Below are 13,028 nucleotides of genomic sequence, written 5' to 3'. Positions count from 1 at the left end.
AGAATGTGCCTAGCAGAGCTTCCTTGTGGAGTTGTTGAAACATCCATCTCTTCCTACCTTCAGACTCCCAAGGAAAAAATCAGCTCTCTTGGGTACCACAGCTTATCTGTGCAAAGAATCACACAAACTGAGTCTTCATAACAAATCTCTTCCTGAGGGGCTAGCGTGTGCTTCAGTGGTGAGCACTTGCCTAGCGTGTGGAAGGCCCTGTGTCATTCCCAGCACAACAGTTTATACTGAAATAGAATACACACATCTTTTTGGTTCTATTTCCTTGGAGAAAACTGGTGAATGTCCCTCTTTCCCCAACTTTCTCTCCTAGGGTGTCCCTTACTTTAAAAAAAAAAATGTGTGAACTGAGAAACCCACCTGAATTTTCTGTGATCCTGCTGGCCTTGGGTAAGAAAGAGAAATCAGGACTAATTTTGCAGGCAGCATAAAGTAAGTTCTGGGGCAGCACAAACCCTCTCACAGGCAGGAGCATCCGGTAAAAATTTCCTAATTCATACTGCCTCAGGTCTACATTCTCTCCAGAGACAGGCTACTGAATACCTCGAGTGAAAAGCAATACAAAGTCCTCCACTATGTCCCCATTTTAGTTGCATGTGTGTGTGTTTATGTTTGCATTTGAGAGAGCACACATCCAGAGGGGCAATGCCTGTGGATGTGGAGGCCCAAGGTTAGTGTCAAGAGTAAGCCTCAATCACTCTACCACCTTAGTCAGTGAAGCAGGATCTCTACGTTAAACTCGGAGCTTGCCTCACTAGCCAGCTTGCTCTGGGGATCTCCTGTCTCTGCCTTCTGATGTTGGGATTACAGGCGGGCCACCGTGCCTAGATGACATTTACATGGGTTCTGGGGATCCAAACTCCAGTCCTCCAGCTTGCACGTCAAGGTGCATAACCACTGAGCCATCTCTTCAGCATCTAAAGAGGTTCTGAAGACTCCAACTTTGAGAAACAAGGAGATCAAAATGAGCGATCCGTGGGAACTAGTCTCTGGGTCAGGTGCACCCGTCTTCAATACATAGACTAGGAGTCTCAAAAACACACCTTCTATTCTGTTCTCCAACTGAGCTGAGGGGATGGGGGCGGGGGCGGGGATGGGGGCGGGGGCGGGGATGGGGTCGGGGGCGGGGATGGGGTCGGGGTCGGGGTCGGGGTCGGGGGATGGGGGCGGGGTCGGGGTCGGGGTGGGGGCGGGGTTGAGACTCCAAAAGAGACCTTGGCCTTGGGTTGGGAAAAAGGGAGTTAGAGTCTGTTCTCAGGGCTACTGTCCTAGGACAAAATGACAAAGGTCAATGTGCTGCAAAGAGCATCTCTGGACCCAAGAAGAACCTGCCTTGCGAGCTTTTGCCTCTACAGTGATCCTGTCACCAGAACCTGACACCAGACATCAGATCTCCTGTCTCACTGGGGTCTGGGAATCTCACCCTCCCCTCAACCCTGCCAAAGAGGATGGAAAAATCTGACCCCGTGTCAGACTGTCATTCAAAGACTATCAGGGAAGCAGGACATGATAGCAGACACCCAAGATGAGGAATAAGAGAGCCCTGGAGAAAATACTGTTCTACTGCAGCTCCGGATGCCACACTTCATCAGTTAAACCCAGTCAGGAACACCAGTGGTGCACCTACTGTATACTAGGCAAGGCTCACCCGTATATGTGTTATGTGTTCACATGTACAGATGTGTGAATCATATCAAATGTAAAGTGCATAAAATTTTAAGGCTTTATGAACTATGGCCCTACCCAAATCAAGAAATGGGACATTACCAAAATCCAAATGCTCACAGCATACCAATGTAAATTTTCCTGCAATGTTCGCAACGTATTATAACTTAGAATGTAATCCCATTTATCTATGAAGTTACCAAAATTCCAAGAAGTGGGGAACTTCTTGAAATCCCAGACTCCTTCGCTTATGCTTGACTCCTACTAAGCCTCTTCTCACAAAATGGGGGAAGGGGCACAACCCAAGAAGGGATGAAAGTCATTTATCAATGTGTTGAACCCTAGGTGCCCTTCCTTGGAGGCCCAATGTCGAAAAAGTAGCGGGTCTTTAGGCTGGAGGCCTTACTCACCACCACGTTAGGTGACACTCTTTGATATCATTCAGTTGGAAATGCAGGTCCTCTCAGCCAGGCCCAACCCTCCCCAACCCTACATTATGGATAGAGTGAATTATCAGGTAAATAATTCACGAGTTATCAGGGCAGTGAGGGTAACAGGAGAGCAGAGATATCAGGAGGGCTGAGGTTGGCAACCTGAGCCTGATCCCCGTCTTCCCAGGACTCCTGTGCCCTGAAGAAGAAGGAGTCAGAAGTTAGGCAGGAGCCTCGGGTGCCCTAATGGGGCCATGGTGGGTCTGAGTGCCCATCACAGACCCAGCTGCTGCCTGCTGATACTCTTCTGCCTACTGCATCCAGGGGCCTCAGGTGAGTGACACTCAGACCCTCTTCCATCCCCACCTCACTACCATCCATCTGCTAACATTTACTTAGCATGCGCTAGCTCTAATTTAATTACTGCCTCACTGTTAGTTGATAAATCAACAGAGCTGGGTGGACTGGTAAAAGCCGCTTCCCACCCCCACCCCCCCCACCACAGTAGGATTTGAGGAAGCTAAACTCCTAGTCTGAAATCCTTTCAGAGAAACCTCCAGACTCTGTGTAGCCCTCTTGTGTCCCCAGGATTGCCATGGTCATCAGACTAGTCAGACTGACCTTAGGATGCTTGTTGAAAACACAGTCTTGGTGATAGAGGGATGAGTTGATGGTTAAGCAATCGTGAGGAAGCCAGTTTGGATCCGAGATGTAATAAACTAGGCATCCCTGCAAGCACCTGTCTCTCCTGGAGGGTTCTGAGGGATCCCAACACCCTCTTCTGGTTTCTGCATGTGCATCTGCATACACACAAGTGCACATATACTCACACGGCCACATGTGTACACGTCCATACATACACATAGATAAATACAATAAATCTTAAAACAAACAAACAAAAAACAGACTCCTGATCCCTGACCCCTTCTCAAACTTTGGGATTCTAACTGCTTAGTCTGAGGCGGAGCCCATGATTTTGTATTTTTAGCAGATGGTTTGATGGATGGATATGAGGGAAGGCAGGCTGGTGGCGGTGGGGAGAGGAGACTCTGCTCCAGGAAGCCCCTCTATAACGGTTAATCTCCCTTCAGAGCATCTAAACACGGAACCCCACAGGCTCCTTCAGGGACTCTCTTGTCCACTAGCCCCAATTGGACTGTCTGGGCCTACAGAATGCAAAAAGGCCCCAGGCAACGGGGTGGAATGCACCCTGAAATCTAGCAACACAGATATCACTGTTGTCTCTTGTGTTCCCAGACCAACCCTACCCAACCTCGAACACCCCTGGGGAGGAGGCTTTGTCTATCCAAGGAGTGCGGGGCGGTTCTGTGGAGCTGGAGTGCAGAGCGGGGCCTGCCCCGGTGGTCGTCTTCTGGAGCTTCAGTCCACTGGGTTCCCTAGTTCTCCGGCCTGTGGCAGTCACCAATGGAGCCTCTTCGAAGGTGGAGTCCGGGGCGTTAGCTCTGGGGGTCGTGAGTCTGAGGAACAGCAGTCTGGTGATAGAGGAGCTCCAAGAGGGTGCCCGTGGCCACTTCCTGTGCCAGACCTTGCTCGTGTCCGGTGGCCAGGTCCACACCACCTACTTGTACCTCACGCTCACCGTGCTGGGTGAGGCACCTTCGGCTAACCTGCCTCCGGTTTTCTATCTCTTTGCATGCACTTTCCGTTATCGCAAATGGTGAGCAACAGATTTAAAGGATAACTTCAGGAAGTGAGGAAACGTGGCATTTTGGAGGGAGGGATGTTCCAGACAAACTCATGGACAGCAGGGCACGAGCTCCTGGACATGGCTTGATTGATCTAGGTAGCAAACCAAAGGCTTCTCCGTCTTCTCCTCAGTGCCTGTGTCTAAGCCTCGGGTGCAACTGAACGACCCATCCCCAGTAGAAGGCGTCTCCGTGGTGGCCACTTGTGCTGTGAGGGAGGGCACAGAGCCATTGATCTTCTCCTGGCACCATCACACGCCCCAAGGCCCTGAAGAGGTCCTGGTGGGTCTTTCACAGCCAAGGCTCCAGCTAGATCCAGTCAACCGGACCCACTTAGGCTGGTACACATGCAGTGTGGGCAATACAGTCAACCAGCTCAAGAGTGATGGAACCTTCCTAGATGTCATCTGTGAGTTGGACACTGGATGCTCCCCTACCCCACAAGTTTGGTCTCTGGTCCCGTGCCAGAACTTTCCACATTCTTTCACAAGTGTCCCCCAGCCTTCTAGAGACTCCAAAAGGCACGCAGTAGAGGATGCTTTTCCCATTGGGGCCCAATATGTCTCTCATGTCAAGGTTTTTAACCTTTGAAAGTCATGAGTTCTTTCTTCTAAGAAAAGGGGTGTCTACTCATATTCATGAGCTTACTTTCAACTTGGGGAGTGGCCTGAAAAGTTGGTCTTTATGTTGAGTATGTAGGGCTCTAACTGAGCAGCAGACCCCTTAGAGGATCAGGAAGAAGGACCATAATGCAGAGAGCACCGCAAGCTGGCCCACAAGTTGAGGCTGAGGGCACCAGTTAGAAACCAGATGGTGAAGGCTAGGGGAGAATAAAGATGCTCCAGTGTCCAGTACGGTGGTCACACGTGTGTCTTTGGCCAATTTGAGCTTTATGAGTAAGGGCAAAAACACTCCCACGATTTTTTAAAACCTCCTTGAAGTAAGAAAACACAAAATAGCACAACAATAACTTCTAAATTCAGTAGCTGCTGGAATACTGTTTTGGATATATCTGGATAACATAAATATTAAAGTAAAAACTGGTGTGTGGGTTGATTGAATCTGCTATTTTTACTAAGATTTGACTATTAGCAATTTAAATCCACACAATGCCCTGCTACATCCATAGAGCAGTGATAGTTTAGAGAAGTCTGCTTATTTGCTTGCATTTTTTTTTTCTCAGTCTAGGCTGGCCTCAAAGTTACTCCAAAGCCCAAGCTGGTCTTGAGCTCCTGATCCTCCTGCCTCTACCTCTCGATATTCAAGAGTATGTAAGCTTGCCCAGTGGTCCCGAGGTTTTAAGGAGCAGGGGCAGATGGCACCATCTTAGTCATACACTAGGTAGTGTGTGGGGATTACAAAAAAATATGGATTAGTGAGGTGAGCAGGAGACCTGGAGAAAGAGGTGGAGGCAGACAGGAAACCAGCAGCGATGTTCAAACTCTCTGGGAGTTGGAGAGAATGTTAGGAGTGGAAATCCCAAGTTTGGAGAACAGGAGAGGGCAAAACAGGCACCCAACGAAGTGAGTGATAGTGCCGGCTGTAGGGTCTATGCTCAGAATGTTGGCCCAGCATCTTTTCTTCCTCTCTGGAGTCAGGAGTGGCCAACCATTCCTCAGTCCCAGACACCTAGAGAAAGCTGCTCATTTGACCTCTTCCTCATCTGCCTAGTAGGGTCCCTGCTTCAGCCCAACCCTGCGCTCCAAGCTCAATTCTCACAACACGAGACTCCTGCCTCCAGGAGCCTGGCCCACTCAGTTCTGTACTGTGCCTAAGACCCATCCTTCCCAGTCTCTGGGCAACTGGATACTCCAGCACAGCCAGGGCTTACAGACAGCCAGTGTGCACCATGTGCTCCTGGAAATAGGAGAAAAGAATCAGCAACAACAGCGTGAGTGAATGAAAAGACGAGGGTGGAGCGATGTGCTGGACCTTCCTTGTCCTCCAGATGGTCCAGACAAGCCTGTGATCACTGTGGAACCACTGGGATTCTCTGAAGATGGGTTCTGGGCCAGCGAGAGGGAGGAGGTGACGCTGAGCTGCCTGGCTGCATCCAATCCACCTAGTCACTACGTGTGGTTCCGTGATGACTCTCAGGTCCACACTGGGCCCACCTACATCATTGCCAGTGCTAGCCGCACCCACTCGGGCCTGTACACTTGCCTGGCCCACAACAGACACCTAGATACCCACACCCAGACCACTGTCCAGCTCATCATTTACTGTGAGTGTTGGGGGGGGGGGCATCCAAATCTGACGATTAGCCAGGCATGTGCTCAGGTGGTCTCCAGCCACCCTGGGGGAACACAGTGTCAAAACTGTTGGCTGGGGCGGGGAGAACTAGGAAAAGACTAAGGGGGACCATGGGAAAAGACTGGGAGACAGGAAGGTCCTAGCCTTTCACAGTGCTTTCCCAAAGTCGTTGTCCCCATGGTCTCAAGACCTGGACTGAGGCACAGAGAGGGGTACTGTAATGCCAGTGAGGCCAGCTGCCCAGGGGACCTCTCATGGGGCCCCTGGGAACCTGCAGGAGCTCTGAACTGCCAAGCCCTTAACCCCTTGTTTCTGGACCTGAAGATTTAGCATTTCTTTACCAAGCCCGCTTGCCTATTTCCTTCTCCTTTGTCACCCCAGTTCTCCACGCCCTGACCTGGGTCAGGCCTGCTGGGCACTGGCAAGGAAAGTTGCTTCAGCTTCTTCTCACCCACCTCTCTACCCAGATCCCCCTGAAGGGCAGCCCTCCTGTGCTGTGCTCCCCACCCTTGGGGGTGTGACCCTGCTATGCACCTGGCCTGGGGGTTTCCCAAATGCTCAACTTCACTGGGAAGGGCCCCAGGGGACTGGCCCAAGTGCCTCCAGCAATGTCACCTGGAGTTATACAGCCACTGGACTTCCAAATGGCAGCATCTTCACCTGTATGGGACAGCACCCAACCTTGGCTATGCCCATCTCCTGCAGGGTCACTCTCTGTAAGTAGACACAGGTAACAGCCAGAATGCTGGTATTCTAGGCAGTGTAGGTACAAACCAGGGGATATCTAAAAGGGCCCGGGGTCTGGAATTAAGCTCTGCCTCTCGGACATTTCAGGGAACAAGGAGATGGTACCATTTAGTTCTCAGCTTCCTGCCCATCATGGACTCCACTCTTTTCAGTTCCTGCCCTGCAACCCTTGCCTGTGACATCCTCAAACTCACATTCTGTTTCTGTCTATTGTATGTTGATCTAGAAACAGGCCTTCAGAGCTCTCTTGCCAGTGTTCTGCCACCATATCTTCCTCTGTACACCCATGCCCAAGACAGAGCTCCAATGTGGTTCTGTCTTCAAAGGGCCCAGATTGTTTTCCTACCTATAATCTAATACTCACTAACTTATAGTGGCTGCTTAGTGTCTGTCCCCCACCTCTATGCTGCCCCACTGTCAGCCCTGGATAAATGATGTGGACTGAGAGTGAGTGGAGGGGTAGCTTAGGGGAGAAGTGGGCCTGCCAAGCCTTTACCTTTCCATAGGGCCACACTAATCTTATTCCTTTCCAGGGGAACCTCCTGGGAGCCCTACCTGTTGGACTACAGCCACAGTAGGTGACCAGTTCATCATGCTGAGCTGTGAGTGGCCTGGAGGTGAACCTCCCGCAATCCTGAGCTGGCTGGACAGACATCAGCAGTCCCTGGGTGACCTGAGCTCTTCGCAGGCTGTCTACCTCCTACAGGCTCAGAGTGATCTGGCGGGAAGAGAGTTCACTTGTCGGGGTTCTCACCCACTCAAGGCGCCTGGCTCCCACTGCCAGATAAGGCTGGGTGAGTAGGACCTAGTCGTGGTTCTGGGGTTTGGGCAGGGGAAGCCCTTCAGATCCAGGGTTAGGAGCTCTGGAGGTGGGCAGTACTAGGCTGTAAAGGTAAGTCAAGAGAGAAATGAGAGATGGATTCACTTTCCAGGAGCTCAAACTATTTACTTTGTGTGTGTGTGTCTGTGTGTCTGTGCGTGTGTCTCTGTGTCTATGTGTATGTGTCTACATGTGTGTGTGTCTGTGTATGTGTATCTGTGTCTCTGTGCGTGTCTCTGTGTGTGAGTCTCTGTGTATGTGTGTATGTGTGTGTGTCTGTATGTGTCTGTGTGTGTGTGTCTGTGTGCGTATCTGTGTCTCTGTGTGTGAGTCTCTGTGTATGTCTCTCTGTGTGTGTGTGTCTCTGTGTATGTGTGTATGTGTCTACATGTGTTGTGTCTGTGTGCGTATCTGTGTCTTTGTGCATGTCTCTGTGTGTGACTCTCTGTGTATGTGTCTCTGTGTGTGTCTGTGTATGTATGTTTCTACGTGTGTGTCTGTGTGTGTGTCTCTGTGTGTGAGTCTCTGTATATGTGTGTGTGTCTGTGAGTCTCTGTGTACGTGTGTATGTGTCTACATGTGTGTGTGTCTGTGTGTGTATCTGTGTCTTTGTGTATGTGTGTGTGTGTGTCTGTCTGTCTGTGTGTGTGTGTATCTGTGTGTGTGTCTCTGTGTGTGAGTCTCTGTGTATGTGTGTGTGTCTGTATGTGTCTGTGTGTGTGTTTGTGTGTGTGTCTCTGTGTATGTATGTACGTGTGTGTGTATCTGTGTGTGTGTCTGTGTGTGATTCTCTGTGTATGTGTGTATGTGTGTGTGTCTGTGTCTCTGTGTGTGTGTCTGTGTGTCTCTGTGTATGTGGGTATGTGTCTACATGTGTGTGTGTCTGTGTGCGTATCTGTGTCTCTGTGCGTGTCTCTGTGTGTGAGTCTCTGTGTATGTGTCTCTGTGTGTGTCTGTGTGTGTCTCTGTGTATGTGTGTATGTTTCTACGTGTGTGTGTGTGTCTCTGTGAGTCTCTGTGTATGTGTGTGTGTCTGTATGTGTTTCTGTGTGTGTTTGTGTGTGTGTGTCTGTGTATGTATGTACGTGTGTGTGTATCTGTGTCTCTGTGTCTGTGTGTGTGTGTCTGTGTGTGTGTCTGTCTGTATGTGTGTATCTGTGTCTGTGTGTGTCTGTGTGTGTGTGTCTGTGTGTGTATCTGTGTCTCTGTGTCTGTGTGTGTGTCTGTCTGTGTGTGTCTGTGTGTGTGTGTCTGTGTGTCTGTATGTGTGTGTGTCTGTGTGTCTGTGTGTGTCTGTGTGTATACTCTGCTTGTAGAAGTCAGGGGACAATGTCTGGTAGTCCATTTTCTCCTTCCATGTGGACTCTGAGGGTTCCATGTGAACTCAGTTTGTCAGGCTTGGTGGGAACCTCCTTAACACAGAACCATCTCACCAGCCCCCTCCCTTTAATCCATACAATGAGAGAGGTTGGTTGGGGTCAGTGATGTCCAATAAAAATATAATATGAGCTATATGTAATTTTTGTTGCCACATTTTCATAAAATAAAAGTAGTCAGAAGAGGTAAAACATTTGATTTAATATAGTTAAAATTCTTTCCCATGTGATAATGTTACTTATGGGTTATTTAACATTCTTTTCACCGTCTTGAAATTGCAGCCTGTTTATAAGTTGCCATACAACTCAATGTGTCCTGGCCTCATTTCAAGTGCTCAGTAGTCACATGTGGTTGGCGGCTATGGTCTGTATTGGATATCACTGGGCAGTACTGAATGGTGTGGGGACACTGGGCAGTACTGAGTCGTGTGACATTACTGGGCAGTACTGAGTGTTGTGACATCACTGGGCAGGACTGAGTGGTGTGACATCACTGAGCAGGACTGAGTGGTGTGACATCACTGGGCAGGACTGAGTGGTGTGACATCACTGGGCAGGACTGAGTGGTGTGACATCACTGGGCAATACTGAATGGTGTGACATCACTGGGCAGTACTGAGTGTTGTGGGGACACTGGCTGCACTTCTCACTTTCTCATTTGCAGAAGGGAAGTACCTGACCATACTCTAGGTGTTTCAAGTGTCAAAGCTCTCTCTTCCTGTGTCCCTTGCTTTACCTACAGTTTGGTTCCTCCTTCTGTCTTCACCTGTCTCCTTCCCAATCTATGAACAACTGAAAAGGAAAGAATTCAATACAGAAAGATTTAAGGTGTCGGGAGAGCAAACAGGAGTTATCACACACAACAGGTCTCACACAGTGATCTCCTACTTGCTTTCCAAAGCCTTGGAGGCTAGCATACTTTGGGGGCTTTAAGGAGATTCTCAGCCCAAAATATTTCCTTCATGATTGATCAGTTTCAGAAATTCCATTGTAAGAAATTCACTGGCACCTGACTGTTAGGGGCCTGCAGAAGCTTAGTACCTTCTATGGCCTTGCACTGTACCAGCAAGGAGATGTCAGGCCAGTGCAGGAAGGAGGCCCCTGTTAGGTGCTGGTAGGGAAATGAATAAGCACAACCCCGGTCTGAAGTAGGAGAGGCTGGGGATGGGAAGCTGGGAGAGCATTCAGGAACACTGCAATGACCAGCAGACCTAGGGAAAACAACAGAAGTCTGAAGAGGAGGGCTAAGTTGCCTAAGAAGAGCTGCCTTCTCTATTCACACAGCCCACCACCTTCCCAACAGCTGGGACCACACCTTCCCAACAGCTGGGACCACACCTTCCCAACAGCTGGGACCACACCTTCCCAACAGCTGGGACCACACCTTCCCAACAGCTGGGACCACCACTTCCCAACAGCTGGGACCACACCTTCCCAACAGCTGAGACCACATCTTCCCAACAGCTGGGGCAGCTGCTTACTAACCCTTACCTTCTCTGTCTTTGCAGAAGCCCCACAGCTGACAGTGGCTGAACCTCAAGTGTCAGTGCTAGAGGGAGAAGAGGCCTGGCTAGGCTGTGCTCTTCAGCGGGGTACACTACCTGCTCAGCTCCTCTGGCTGGGACCCCAACAACAGCAGTTGGAAGGAAGTACTTATGGTTTCACGCTACACTCTGAGGGTACCCACCTGCACCTTCAAGTCCGAGATGCTGACCCAGCACATCACAGGGGCACTTACCAATGTGTGGCCCGCAATGCCTTGGGCAATAGCAGCCAGAGTGTGCTTCTGGAGATCCTGAGTGAGTGTAAAGGATGTGTGTGCTCCTGTGGCAAAAGATCTGGCTGCAGAGAGCTTTGCAGAGAGCTCTGAAAATTACCCTCTCCAAAATTTGGAGCATGACCCAGATGGGTCAGGGGAGTATGAATCTGATGGAATCTTAAAGCCAGGCACATAGAATTCCACGCTCCTTCATTTTATCAATGAGAAAATGGGGTTTAAGGATGCTTAAGAATACACACACCATCCTGTCTCTCCTCTCTGCAAACTATCTAGCCACGAAGGAAAGCCATGTAGCCATTGCTAGGCAGACTGTCCGCTTGTATCTGTCTTCACTCCCCTCCAGGGTATCCAGCTCCTCCTAACGTCACCATCAGCCGACTGACCTACAGGCGACAACGGAGAGAGGTGCAGCTGCAGTGGGCCATCTACGGCCCTGGAAATCTGACAGGCTTTCTGGTGCAGCAGAGGGCCAGTGTCCCCAGCTCAGAAGCTGGTGCTTGGGAGGTAGCAGCTAGTGACATTGAGCCAGAGAGCAGGGACCGGCGTCTGGGAGGGTTAGACCCAGGAGTCCTTTATGCCTTCCGTATCCTGGCTATGAATCATCACACTGCAGGATATCCTTCGGAGGTGAAGACACCAGGTGCTGGGCTGGCAGCAGGGAAGAACTCATCTCCTCCCACCCCCTCAGAAAACTTGAAACCTGCCCCATCCTCCCCTTCACAGGGTACCATGCTCCAGCCCTTTGCCTCCATCCTGATGGGTCTCTTTCCCTATCTGTGTGTGCATCTTATTTGTCCTTTCCTATTGTCTTTCCTAACTCTCCTAGGGCAGCTCGGGAGGCCCCAGGCACAGGAGCAGACCCCTACTTCAGTTTCAATTAGAAGAAACTGGAGAAAGAATGGGATGCTGAGTGTTTAAGAGGAACCCATTCTGTGCCTCAGTCTTACCTCTCAGGGAATAGAAGGGTTCAGCTTCCCATTGTTCCTGCTATTCCTTATTTTATGGTCTAGTTCCTTCAGCCCCAAGATGCCACAATAAGTAGTATCCTTATGTATCTTCTGCCAGAAGTGGGGATTTGGCTGGGGATGCAAACCATCAGCGCCAGGCAGCCAGAACACCTCTTTTGATGGAAAAGAGATGAACTCTACATTCCCAGGGTCCCCCATGACAGGCAGCAGAGCCTTTGGGAGGCACAGGGCACCATCTCTGTACCCTGTGAGTCACTGTTGCCCAAGTTCATTGATGGGGATAGTTAATACCATCCATGCTCTCACCTCCTAGTGGACCCTGCCTTCAGTGCCTACCCAGCTATACTGGGAGCTGCAGGCACAGGAGTTGTGGTGGCATTGGTGACCTCTCTGTTGGTGTTCCAGTATGCTGCCCGGCACCCACATACTTTGCCCTGTGAGTGGGAATCTGAAAGGATGGGCTGTTTGACCCCATTGGGTGGACAGGTATAGACCCACCTAAAGGAGAATCTAGACTCTTCCTTTACTGTGGTATCATCCTTTGAGGGTCAAGACCCCAGCCTCAGGCACTGGGGCCATTCCCTTTAGGTTCCTGAGACCCTGTATGGAGGCCACTAGGAAGGGGAGAGCCATTTTCCTGGGGTCCACACTGTACTGACCAAGTGATGCTCTTTCGTTTCTTCCCACAGGCCTTAGTCGGCTGCTTGTTCCTATGTGAGTGTGCAACTTATCTTTATGAGGTCCAGACTTTTCTTTATTGGAAAAAAAAAAAAGCTAAAAGGTGCAGATGCCCATAACATTCCCCCCTCTCTCTAACCTACCTCAGGGGGCACGAGCAGCAACAGAGAGCCTCCAGGGAAAGCATGGAGGTCCCAGCAGGTAGGCACCATCTGTGCCAGCTACACAAGAGTTCACTGGTGGTTTCCATGCATGTGTGGTCCGAGAGCAGCCTCCACAACACCACTTGCTCTTTTCTGTCCACTTGTGCTCTCTCTAGGCACTGAAATGGCATCTACCACCTCAAGTTCAGACCCTATACAAGAATCCATTGATGATCCAGTAAATGTTACCATCACAGTGACAGCGACACCGTAAGGTTAATAATGGTGAAAAGGGCTGAGGGAAGGCAGGTAGGGTGGAATGACCCCATCAGACTTTGGTCTTTAAACTAAGGAGGTAACTTTCCCTTCCCCACCCAACACCCAGATATCAACAACTTCCAATTCAATATCCAGACTCAAGAAGTGGTCCGTGGCCCAGTTACAGTGTTCCA

At 50.2% G+C, this 13,028-nt stretch overlaps 1 protein-coding gene across 1 annotated transcript; it reads left to right on the top strand.

Annotated features, from left to right (window-relative positions):
* The first annotated feature begins 2,359 nt into the window (after positions 1–2,359).
* Positions 2,360–12,850, top strand: Vsig10l2 (V-set and immunoglobulin domain containing 10 like 2). The gene is made up of 12 exons (XM_076924465.1): positions 2,360–2,438; positions 3,363–3,713; positions 3,945–4,220; positions 5,760–6,035; positions 6,532–6,780; positions 7,345–7,605; positions 10,516–10,806; positions 11,131–11,427; positions 12,069–12,191; positions 12,445–12,469; positions 12,582–12,634; positions 12,753–12,850. Exons 1-12 carry the CDS (start codon positions 2,360–2,362, stop codon positions 12,848–12,850), a joined length of 2,379 nt encoding a protein of 792 aa, XP_076780580.1.
* The last annotated feature ends 178 nt before the right edge of the window (positions 12,851–13,028 follow it).

The sequence above is a fragment of the Arvicanthis niloticus genome, chromosome 26 (genome assembly GCF_011762505.2).
Source record: "Arvicanthis niloticus isolate mArvNil1 chromosome 26, mArvNil1.pat.X, whole genome shotgun sequence".
NCBI lineage: Eukaryota > Metazoa > Chordata > Mammalia > Rodentia > Muridae > Arvicanthis > Arvicanthis niloticus.
This window is presented reverse-complemented; position numbering and strand designations above follow the sequence as displayed.